We start from the raw sequence: 12,851 nt of genomic DNA, 5'->3' as shown, positions 1-12,851 counted from the left end.
AGTAACAAATAAGTAAGCTTTATCAGAAAGGGATGTAAATACAGCCATAAACACTTACAGAACTGCTGCTCTGAGTCCTCAGTGAAAAGAAACACCACATTTCTTTCCTTCTATTCTGTATACATGATCTTCTGTGTCAGACTTCCTTGTCTCAGAAAAATCCTTCAGGGCACAGCACGAGCCTGCTCAGTTTGCTCCTCTCTCCCCCTCCCATCTCTGCTCTCTCCCCCTCCCTTCTCCATCCTACCCCCTTCCCACCTCTGCTTTAATTTGAGCTGTTCCCTGCCTGTATCAATCAACCCCTAAAAGCCCAAAGTGGCGCTAATAAAAGGAGGGGCCCCTTCCTAACATTCAGTAGACTAAATTGTCTAAAGGTATTTCACTCCGGTGAATGGAAAAGATGGAAATATTCTGTATTATTAATAAACCAGATTTTTACGAACCTATTAATTTGCTTATTCGTTTTCTCATTCTCTCTTGTGACTCCAGGTCATCAGTCTCAGCAGTATTAGGGCCAATAGTTCTCTAATTTTCAAAATAATTCATTATTTTCGATTAAAAACAGTGTGCAGGTTTCATGGGGGACATATATTCAACTTTTATGGGGATGAGACGCCCCAGTGATGCTGGAATGGTGCCACTTGTTATAATGCACAAACCATAACAAATCCATATGAATAATAAAGCCCTGTGAGGGGCAGAGGGAAGGGAACCCAGTCAGTGCTGGGTGAGCCTCGTGGCCATAAATACGGCTTAATCCAAGGGAAACTTGCCAACTGTGCTGCAACCGAACCCAAGCAACGAGCTCAGGCGGCTCTGAGAGTTACAGGGAGCTGTATATATAGGTAGTTATTATTTTATGGCTCCATTTCAGCTGTGCTATTAAAATAACAGGAAAAGTATTTCATTATCTTCCCAAACATCGGAGAGTTACATTAAGGAAACATCCCTCATACAATACAAAGGGAGTGATGTGTTTATAGAGGCAGGAAAACCCAGTGTCTGGTCCTGTAAAACCTGTCACTGTGTCAGATCAGCCACCGGCCTGTTATTCCACTAAATAAACTGAGTCAGGGATTGTGGCCAAATTGGCAATGATATTGGCTCAGACTGGGAGGAGTAAGAATGAACCTGCTACAGGGGTTATAGGTAAAGTCTGAACCTTCTACAGGGGTTATAGGTAAAGTCTGAACCTTCTACAGGGGTTATAGGTAAAGTCTGAACCCGCTACAGGGGTTATAGGTAAAGTCTGAACCCGCTACAGGGGTTATAGGTAAAGTCTGAACCCGCTACAGGGGTTATAGGTAAAGTCTGAACCCGCTACAGGGGTTATAGGTAAAGTCTGAACCCGCTACACGGGTTATAGGTAAAGTCTGAACCCGCTACAGGGGTTATAGGTAAAGTCTGAACCCGCTACAGGGGTTATAGGTAAAGTCTGAACCCGCTACAGGGGTTATAGGTAAAGTCTGAACCCGCTACAGGGGTTATAGGTAAAGTCTGAACCCGCTACAGGGGTTATAGGTAAAGTCTGAACCTTCTACAGGGGTTATAGGTAAAGTCTGAACCCGCTACAGGGGTTATAGGTAAAGTCTGAACCCGCTACAGGGGTTATAGGTAAAGTCTGAACCCGCTACAGGGGTTATAGGTAAAGTCTGAACCCGCTACACGGGTTATAGGTAAAGTCTGAACCCGCTACAGGGGTTATAGGTAAAGTCTGAACCCGCTACAGGGGTTATAGGTAAAGTCTGAACCCGCTACAGGGGTTATAGGTAAAGTCTGAACCCGCTACAGGGGTTATAGGTAAAGTCTGAACCCGCTACAGGGGTTATAGGTAAAGTCTGAACCCGCTACAGGGGTTATAGGTAAAGTCTGAACCCGCTACAGGGGTTATAAGGAAAGTCTGAACCTGCTACAGGGGTTATAGGTAAAGTCTGAACCCGCTACAGGGGTTATAGGTAAAGTCTGAACCTGCTACAGGGGTTATAGGTAAAGTTTGAACCCGCTACAGGGGTTATAGGTAAAGTCTGAACCCGCTACAGGGGTTATAGGTAAAGTCTGAACCCGCTACAGGGGCTATAGGTAAAGTCTGAACCCGCTACAGGGGTTATAGGTAAAGACTGAACCCGCTACAGGGGTTATAGGTAAAGTCTGAACCTGCTACAGGGGTTATAGGTAAAGTCTGAACCTGCTACAGGGGTTATAGGTAAAGTCTGAACCTGCTACAGGGGTTACATATCAAGTCTGAACCCGCTACAGGGGTTATAGGTAAAGTCTGAACCCGCTACAGGGGTTATAGGTAAAGTCTGAACCTGCTACAGGGGTTATAGGTAAAGTCTGAACCCGCTACAGGGGTTATAGGTAAAGTCTGAACCTGCTACAGGGGTTATAGGTAAAGTCTGAACCCGCTACAGGGGTTATAGGTAAAGTCTGAACCTGCTACAGGGGTTATAGGTAAAGTCTGAACCCGCTACAGGGGTTATAGGTAAAGTCTGAACCTGCTACAGGGGTTATAGGTAAAGTCTGAACCCGCTACAGGGGTTATAGGTAAAGTCTGAACCCGCTACAGGGGTTATAGGTAAAGTCTGAACCCGCTACAGGGTTATAGGTAAAGTCTGAACCTGCTACAGGGGTTATAGGTAAAGTCTGAACCCGCTACAGGGGTTATAGGTAAAGTCTGAACCCGCTACAGGGGTTATAGGTAAAGTCTGAACCCGCTACAGGGGTTATAGGTAAAGTCTGAACCTGCTACAGGGGTTACATGTCAAGTCTGAACCCGCTACAGGGGTTATAGGTAAAGTCTGAACCCGCTACAGGGGTTATAGGTAAAGTCTGAACCTGCTACAAGGGTTATAGGTAAAGTCTGAACCCGCTACAGGGGTTATAGGTAAAGTCTGAACCCGCTACAGGGGTTATAGGTAAAGTCTGAACCCGCTACAGGGGTTATAGGTCAAGTCTGAACCTGCTACAGGGGTTATAGGTAAAGTCTGATAGCTGTATAACTAGCAAACAGCCGCCCTAAAGGGGATCTAATGCCTACGGCCAGCTGTATTGTATAGGTTTCATTCATGCAGGTGTCAAGTTATTCATCCATCCATGTGCAACCATGTTCATTCATCCAACCATTCATTAATTCATTCAACCAACCATCAATCCTTTCATTCATCCATTCATTCAATCAACCATCCATTCAACCATGTCTATGCAGCCATGTGCAACCACTTCCTTCCACCCGTCCATCAATCCATCCATGCATCTATGTGCAACCATGTCCATCCAAGTGGCACACACAAATTAATGATGGCTACTAAGTGTTTAAGTTTTTGCATAAGGCTTATGTGCAGCCACAGTCTCCAGAGCTTGCACTCACTAACTGAGGGGCACACAAACCTGCATCTCATAGTCATTACCCAGCACCCTTTGACATGGGAACATCACTACTGACATTACAGTTATGGCCCTAGGTATCTGCCAATATTTCTTATTCTTGTCTCCATGAACCCAGACTTCCAATACAATGATTTAGCTTAGATATATTAAAAAAAAACAACCTTTTTTGGACTTTCTAGAATTAAACCATGAGTCAAAACCTATTTAGGTACAGAAGAAGACTTCTTTTACATTTTATATGGTTCTTGTGGACACATTTGAGGAGCATCCAAGGACCTCATCAGAATTACCACTGAGTCTCACAGTTACAATGTAGTTGGGCCGCTGCTGTGCATTTGGTCAATTTAAAAAATCACGACAATAAATTCATTGGAACAAATGTTACGAAAATAGGGATTGCATTCAGAAATGGAAATGAGATCCTGACGTGGGTGTTATTTCCAGGCAGATCATTCCCTCCCTTCTATAATAGAAGCCAATCATTATTACATCAGAATAATAACTCAAAATCAGACAGGAGATGAAGGAATGTTCTGGGCTCACAACCAACTCAATCCAACATGGTACTTGAAGTGATTGCAGCAATGTTCCCCAAAACTCCAACCCCTGTGGGGCCCATATACAGTCATCATCCCATGAATCTATTGCTGGGTCATCTCTCCAATCCCATTGTTAGGGGCGACTTCAACGCTATTGGATCAGGGGTTGTACTTGTTTGGGTGCCAGGCAGATGAGCCCATGTGTATGTAGCTTCTCATGATACTGTCTAGTTTGGGCCAGAATAGTACCCCACAGCAGCAACATTATATGCCAGAGGTTCCATTACCACTACAGAATAAGTTGGGGGGCACAGACATTGTACTCTTGGGGTCACTCTACCAATATAAAGCATGGCATGGGTGTGGCTATAATGGGTTATTCACTCAGACTCTCTACTGTAATGCCATACAGGCTAAGGGTTCTTTTAGAGCAGCGAGAACAAAACTCATTGCATTTTATACCACCAAACTATATCAGTGCATACTGTATAGACCAGAAAATAACATTGAAATATACAGTTACAGAACAGTTCATAAAAGGAGAGACAAAATGGCTTCACTTCCAACTAGGGATGCACAGAATCCCGGATTCGGTTTGGGATTCGGGCCAAATACAGCTTTTTTTTGATGGATTCGGTATTTATATGAATCCACAGTCCTGGCCGAACCTAGTTATAGTTATAATTAGCATTCGGAAAGGGTTAAATGGTAGGGGGAACAAATTTTCGCCCCGTGACAACTTTTAGCCCTTCCCAATGCTGATTCAGATATGCTGGTTAGGGTTCAGATTCGGTTCGGGATTCAGCAGAATCCATCAGGGTGGGTTCAGGGGGTCGGACGAACCAAAAAAAGTAGGTTCGGTGCATCCCTACTTCCCTCTGAAGTAGATCAAATTCTTGCCCAATAGTCGGCTGTTTAAGCACAAGTCCAGGGTAGTGTTGGGCAAAAAAATTTGCCAGACATGGATTTACGGCGAATTTCCACGTTCCATCATTGGCAGAAAATTGTCTCCTGCGTCCAAGAATTGCCCCGTGTGGCATTCTCGCCTGTAACTCTTTTGGGGAACTTAATAGAGCAATGATATTAAATGTATTATATAATTTTTTCAAGGCTGTGTGACTTGACCCTGCCCAGATATTCCTATATACCATATATAATCGAGTATAAGCTGATCCGAATATAAGCCGAGGTACCTAATTTTACCTAAGAAACCTGGAAAAACGTATTGACTCGAGTATAAGCCTAGGGTGGGAAATGCAGCCGCTACTGCTAAGTTTCAATAATCAAAATAAATACCAATACAATTACATTAATTGTGGCATCAGTGGGGCATATGTTTTTCAATATTTATCTCAAAGAAAAACGGTAAGTTAGCTCTGTAAGTGGAGAAGAGGTTAACAAAAACAATATGGTCTCAACAATGATAACTTAAGAGTACTACCCCCTTTGCTCAATCCTTCAAAACTGTATATAGTTTATATAGAATATAAAGTGCCATGCCTAGTGCAGAATGGGACAGGTGAGGATGGTAGATAAAGATGAATTTGGGTGCGGGCCAGGGCACTGGAGGGTCTGGTTGCGGGGGGGCACACAAAGGACAAAGGGTGCTAGTCTGGAGGGACCCATGGCACCCGACTCGAGTATAAGCCGAGGGTGACTTTTTCAGCAAATTTCAGGTGCTGAAAAACTAGGCTTATACTCGAGTATATACAGTATCCGATTCCAAAGGTTGGCCATGTTTGGGCTCATTTGGTAGCTAATACTGCATACTACTTATATAGAAGTAAATGTTGATTTCTTGTGTTTCTATTAACCAGCAAAGACCATGGATTTCCTACTTTACCCATTTGATGGACCTATGCTTTATGGGGAAGGGCGACTTGCACGTGTATCTCTTTTAGGGTTGACGTTTTCCATTTACAAAAACAATTATTATTCTGAGTGACTGATTGCTAATAGCTCTTGCACCAAAACTTCCCGGAGAACATCTTGTAATGTTTAATTGTATGGAATATTAATGTACAGGATTATACAAGGACATTGGGAAAGAAACAGCAATTGGCAGCAATTAATTATATGATGTTCTTATATTGCTTCACGGGTTCCGGCTGTGCAATAGCAGTGTAGCACATATAAATACTGCCGGCCTGGGTCGTTATCATTGGGCAAGGCACTTCCAGGCTAACGAGTCCTTCTAAGGTAAGTACAGAGTCACTAATAGTACCTAAGTGCTCTCATGTAGATGTCAGGGATTGAGAATTACTATGGAGAGAGTATTGTGGGTTCTAGTAGGAAAGAGAACTGTAAAGAGATACAATGAAATTTTAGCATGTTAACATTTTCACATACATTCAAAAATGTAATTAAATTCAATTTTAATTTTAGTTACAATTTTAAAATAGTTATTACCAATAGGGTTCGACTAACTAATATTTTAACTGGGCAATTCTAAAGGAGTATTGACTCATTTTTAGAACATTGTTCTATTACAGTTGGGGGTTAGAGAACAGCGGAACATTGTTCTATTACAGTTGGGGGTTAGAGAACAGCAGAACATCGTTCTATTACAGTTGGAGGTTAGAGAACAGCGGAACATCGTTCTATTACAGTTGGGGGTTAGAGAACAGCGGAACATTGTTCTATTACAGTTGGGGGTTAGAGAACAGCGGAACATCGTTCTATTACAGTTGGGGGTTAGAGAACAGCAGAACATCGTTCTATTACAGTTGGAGGTTAGAGAACAGCGGAACATCGTTCTATTACAGTTGGGGGTTAGAGAACAGCGGAACATTGTTCTATTACAGTTGGGGTTAGAGAACAGCGGAACATTGTTCTATTACAGTTGGAGGTTAGAGAACAGCGGAACATCGTTCTATTACAGTTGGGGGTTAGAGAACAGCGGAACATTGTTCTATTACAGTTGGGGTTAGAGAACAGCAGAACATCGTTCTATTACAGTTGGAGGTTAGAGAACAGCGGAACATCATTCTATTACAGTTGGAGGTTAGAAAACAGCTGAACATTGTTCTATTACAGTTGGGGGTTAAAGAACAGCGGAACATCGTTCTATTACAGTTGGGGGTTAGAGAACAGCGGAACATCGTTCTATTACAGTTGGGGGTTAGAGAACAGTGGAACATCGTTCTATTACAGGTGGGGGTTAGAGAACAGTGGAACATCGTTCTATTACAGTTGGGGGTTAGAGAACAGCGGAACATTGTTCTATTACAGTTGGGGGTTAGAGAACAGTGGAACATCGTTCTATTACAGTTGGGGGTTAGAGAACAGTGGAACATTGTTCTATTACAGTTGGGGGTTAGAGAACAGCGGAACATTGTTCTATTATAGTTGGGCGTTAGAGAACAGAGAATAATTTAGGCAAACCTTTTGTGTGTCGGGACAAATCTGTCCAGAGATGAGGAATAATAATACACTTATTAATATTATAGTTATACTTATTAATACATAATAATGCTTAATAATAAAGTAATGGCTCTTAATGAATTGTCCCATTATCACTAGTGATGAGCACATTTTTGTTGCGAGGTATAAATTCCCAAAATTCCCAATTGGGGATTTTTTTTTTGCAAAAATTTTGCAACGTAAATTCGTGGTTGCAGCCAAAAAAAATCACAGCACCTGCGTTTCACGCTCATCGCTAATTATCACTGGCTTAGAGTGTTTCATGAAAGTTTTGGAGAAAAGCAAAAGTATTTAGTGACCTTGTCCTTGTTTGTGAGCGGAGCAACAGCCTTTGCCTGTGTTATTGGGTTCAATATGCCCAAAGGTTAATTTGTATGCAATTAACGAGCAAACTGTGATTTACATTCTCCACCTAAACCCCCCATTTTTTTTGTATAAATACCTCAGTCACTTGTAAATAATCCAATTTATTTTGTCATGTTCGATTGGGAATGAAATCATTTCAATGTGTTTTTTCTTTAGACAACCACAATAAAACAACAGCAAAATGCTGAGAGTGACTATCGCGTTTCTTGTCTGCACTGTGGGTAAGCGTCATCTCAAATCCTGGCATATTTGTACCATAAAGGAAAGTATTAACTGTAATTAATAGAGAGAAAAAATGTCAGTTTTCCAGTTTTTCTTAAGGCTCCTCCCCTCTATCCCCCTCTCAGCAATCTCTATTCATGCAGGAGTTGGAGTCAGATTTTGATGAGCGGTTAGATTAGATTTATCAGGGTGTCATTCTTTTGCCGAGACAATGTATTCAAGACTATTTTCCAAAATAACCGACTCCGACACAAAGCTGCATGTAGAGAGACAGACTACAGTGAAGGAAATAAAGAACATTAATTTGGATTATTTCAGAAATGGCACAGAATTTAGAATTGATTATATTTAGAAAGTTTCTTCTTTCCCTGGTATGAAGCTTCTATTACAATTTCCTTCTTTGCATTAGCTCCTTTATATGGAGTGAGCATAACATTGTACATGATTTATTTTTTAGCCTTATTGCCTCTTTACGCCTATGGACAAGACGATGGTAAGTAAAATATCTTAACAGCAATATATCTAATAATTATATCATCTAAACATATACACATGCATTCTTACATTCATATACATTAGCTATACGGTCATTTGGAATTAGAATGCAGTGTTTTATACTCCTAACAATTCACTGATGCTGATTACTATCATTTTTTGGTATCTGTATCCCTTTCTCTGGGATCTGTAAAAGGGCCAGTATAGTGTACCCCCCATGGTCATAATGAGACACATACATAGGGCGTGCATTCAAAATGTAGTCCTTTTTTAAAATAAAATACAAATGCACATTTGTTTGGTTATTCATCTCCTTATGCCTCTTCCGGCCTTTCCCAAAAGTGATACCTTTTGTGTCTCAGGCTTACAGATAAGGAGTTTATTATAGGACATATCCATAGAAATATATCAGCTGATTTTATAACTCCCCCACCACCCCCAGTTGCTGTAAAATAACGAAATATAAACTCACAGAGGTCGTAAAATACACTTTTTTGCTCTGTGGGATCCAACAAATGTCTAAACAATGGGGGTCACTTATCAACACTGGGCAGATTTGCCCTTGGCTAACAGCCCATGGCAACCAATCAAATGGTTGCATTCATTGTTCTACCTGCAGCTGGCGCAAAAGAGCCAATCGCTGATTGGTTACTACAGGATAATGCCCATTGGCAAATGTTCCCCGTGTTGATAAATGAGCCCCAATGTATAAGACTTTCCATCTCCTCCGACTGAGATATTGGAGAGAGGACTGTAAGCAGCCTGTGTCTGTATTGATTCGAACAGAATGAAGGCACCTTATTCCCTACCAGACATCCATGCTGATGTATATTTAAAAAAGATATATATCTAATTTTATATCTAAACATAATTAAGACTGTATTTTCCATGACAGATGACAGATGCCCATCCGATCAATTCTGGGAAGATTGTGGCAGTGACTGTCCCTTGAATTGTGGCAACTACCAAAACCCACCCAAGATCTGTACGATGGCCTGTAGGATCGGGTGTACCTGCAAGGCACCCAAAATCTTTCTTCAGGGCAAATCTGGCGCCTGTGTTTTGCCCAGTGAATGCCCTTCTCCCTGAGGTTAAAAACTCCTAAATCCCATATTCGGCTCTTTATATGGATCTGTAATCATTACCCTGTGGGGAAGCTCTCACTAAATATAAAACGTACAAATTCTAAAATGAAACTACTTTTATCCATTCATCTTTTCCAATAAAAAGGAAATCATGGAGCTTTTGTGTAGTCTTAATAAACTTGACATTTGACACACACAAATAATTTGCTGTCTTTGTGTATTTATTTATTGTGAATCCAGACCATTAAGCTCGGCTCTATCAGCGCCAAAGGGAGCATCAAAGGGAACTGGCGTAGGGGGTGGGAAGCAGGCATAATTGGAATGGAAATCCCAACAAATCCCATTATGTATTTATGTTTTTCACATTCAGACATACACGACGCAAGGAAACAAAACAATATATTCTCCAATGTACATAACATACCGTATATACTCGAGTATAAGCTGATCCGAATATAAGCCGAGGTACCTAATTTTACCTAAGAAAACTGGAAAAACTTATTGACTCGAGTATAAGCCCCTCAATGGTGCAGCATGAAAAGCATCCACATACTGGTATAAAAAATCTTTAATCCCATAATTAAATATGGCATACACAATGAAATAGCAGACATGGATACATACAATACTATAGGGGTAATTTACCAAAAAGTATAAAAAACAGGCATAAGCCCTTTGCACCCTGAGCACATACAAATGCAGGTCTTTTACACAGTAGCCATGTTTCCCAAGTGTAGGAGTCAGCTCACATAAATTATAATTTCACAGTATTAATCTTTAGTTTATATTTTTTAATCTTTAGTTTATATTGTTCAGTAGAAGCATTACAGTCCCTTCCTTTTTTTTTTATAAAACATAACATAACCTCATTATTTTCAACTGTAAAATACACAGCTTTCCAACTGATACTCCTCAAGCACATCGTATTGTACAAGACTTGTACAGCCAACATGCTGCTTAGGGAGGGTGGGGGCTTGGGGGTGCTCCTCATGGCCGCGCCCTCTATACTGCTGCTCAAGGCCGACGAATGGTCATCCAGGAGGGGGGGGCTAAGGGGTGCTCCTCATGGCCGCACAGCTCCCTAATGTCGCGCGCACGCCGCGTATACGTGCCGCTCAAGTCGCACGCAATGACCGTATTACCTGTAGTTTGAGTGCAATTACCGTATATACCAGAGTATAACCCGATGCTTACTTTTTAAGCACATTTTTAGGGCTGAAAAACTCGGCTTATAGTCGAGTTTATACGGTATATACAATGACCAAACACTAATCTGCTCGGTGTCAGGAACAAATGTTATAAATAAGTGAGTAAATAAATTAATTGCCCTTGGATGAACAGAAGAAAGTAATTGCACCAGTCAAACAACTCGGAATTCTTATTATATAGATTTTAATAATCTCCATCCCTCTCCTTTGGCTTAATAAATGTTAAGGGACATCGTTATTTTAATACTGCAGATCAGCATGTCTGATATTAGTAGACAAATCTTTTAGAAAGTTATAGGTGGTGATATACTGTATGCCAGAGAGTATTTCGATTGACCACAGAGAGTATTTCGATTGACCACAGAGAGTATTTTGATTGACTACAGAGAGTACTTTGATTAACCACAGAGAGAATTTTGATTGACCACAGAGAGTACTTTGATTGACCACAGAGAGTATTTTGATTGACCACAGAGAGAATTTTGATTGACCACAGAGAGTATTTTGATTGACCACAGAGAGTATTTCGATTGACCACAGAGTGTATTTCGATTGACCACAGAGAGTATTTTGATTGACTACAGAGAGTACTTTGATTAACCACAGAGAGAATTTTGATTGACCACAGAGAGTACTTTGATTGACCACAGAGAGTATTTTGATTGACCACAGAGAGAATTTTGATTGACCACAGAGAGTATTTTGATTGACCACAGAGAGAATTTTGATTGACCACAGAGAGTATTTTGATTGACCACAGAGAGTATTTTGATTGACCACAGAGAGTACTTTGATTGACCACAGAGAGAATTTTGATTGACCACAGAGTGTACTTTGATTGACCACAGAGAGAATTTTGATTGACCACAGAGAGTATTTTGATTGACCACAGAAAGTATTTCGATTGACTAAAGAGAGAATTTTGATTGACCACAGAGAGTATTTCGATTGACCACAGAGAGTACTTTGATTGACCACAGAGAGAATTTTGATTGACCACAGAGAGAATTTTGATTGACCACAGAGAGTATTTTTGGCTACAGAAATATACACCAATATTTTACCGCACCTCATAGTTGGTGTAATCCATTAGATCGATGGGACTGAGCAGAAGGCCTTGAGTAAACAGTGGTGTGAAACATGGTCAGTCCCCACTTGGACTCTCCATTTCCCCACAGAAAGTTCCATTATGCCTCACTAACTATCTAATATCCTCGTACATAATTAACGTTCGGTGCATTACCTTTTGTTACATAACCTTTGGGTGTATTGACTTTTGTAAGTTTTAGCAGTGAATAATGCTGCTCCCCTATGAGGAGGGACTGGGCCCATTCTGTAATAAGGTTTTATGAGACCTGGTATTTGGTAACCTTGGTTTTCCCTGGGGCCTAATTACTTTTCATTTTCCTGGTGGTCGGCTCATAACCTGCCCTCCCTAAATACCCTTCTGAGTCCTTGTGGGTGGAAGCCTTTATATGCCCTCCCAGAACCCCTTAAAGCTCTACAGCCAAAAAGACTTTTGAGTTGTAATATTTAACCTTTAAGTTAACTTTAGGTATGTTATAGAATGGCTAATTCTAAGCAACTGGTCTTCATAATTTACTTTTTATAGTTTTTGAATTATTTGCCTTCTTCTAACTCTTTGCAGCTTTCAAATGGGGGTCACTGACCCCGGCAGCCAAAAACTATTGCTCTCAGTTTTATTGTTTTTGTTACTTTTTTATTCCTTATTTTTCTATTCAGTCCCCTCCCCTATTCATATACCAGTCTCTCATTCAAACCACTGCCTGGTTGGTAAGTTAATTTGAACCCTAGCAACCAGATAGCTGCTGAAACCCCAAACTGGAGAGCTGCTAAACAAACTGAAATAATTAACTGCAAATAATAAAAAAATAATAATTTACAATCAAGCTGGCTGCAGGAGTGCTTGTCCACTTAACAACAACTACTGGCCAATGTTTTCCCCCAAGAATATCTTTATCATAATGTTACCATTTGACACCTTTTATTTGCTTTTGCCTCAAGAACGATGCGTCTTCTGCAATATTGTCATAAAGCAAATATGATTGTGTCAATGTGTTTCTGTGCCAAACAAGCTACTCAGCGCCACATGTATAAATAGTGCC

General features: G+C 40.8%; 1 protein-coding gene across 1 annotated transcript; it reads left to right on the top strand.

Annotated features, from left to right (window-relative positions):
* Positions 1-6,069: 6,069 nt before the first annotated feature.
* Positions 6,070-9,720, top strand: LOC116412193 (chymotrypsin inhibitor-like). The gene is made up of 4 exons (XM_031905852.1): positions 6,070-6,125; positions 7,872-7,936; positions 8,395-8,430; positions 9,328-9,720. The coding sequence occupies exons 2-4, from the start codon at positions 7,897-7,899 to the stop codon at positions 9,519-9,521; spliced, it is 270 nt and encodes an 89-aa protein (XP_031761712.1). The 5' UTR covers positions 6,070-6,125; positions 7,872-7,896; the 3' UTR covers positions 9,522-9,720.
* The last annotated feature ends 3,131 nt before the right edge of the window (positions 9,721-12,851 follow it).

This window comes from Xenopus tropicalis, chromosome 7 (assembly GCF_000004195.4).
Source record: "Xenopus tropicalis strain Nigerian chromosome 7, UCB_Xtro_10.0, whole genome shotgun sequence".
Classification (NCBI taxonomy): Eukaryota; Metazoa; Chordata; class Amphibia; order Anura; family Pipidae; genus Xenopus; species Xenopus tropicalis.
This window is presented reverse-complemented; position numbering and strand designations above follow the sequence as displayed.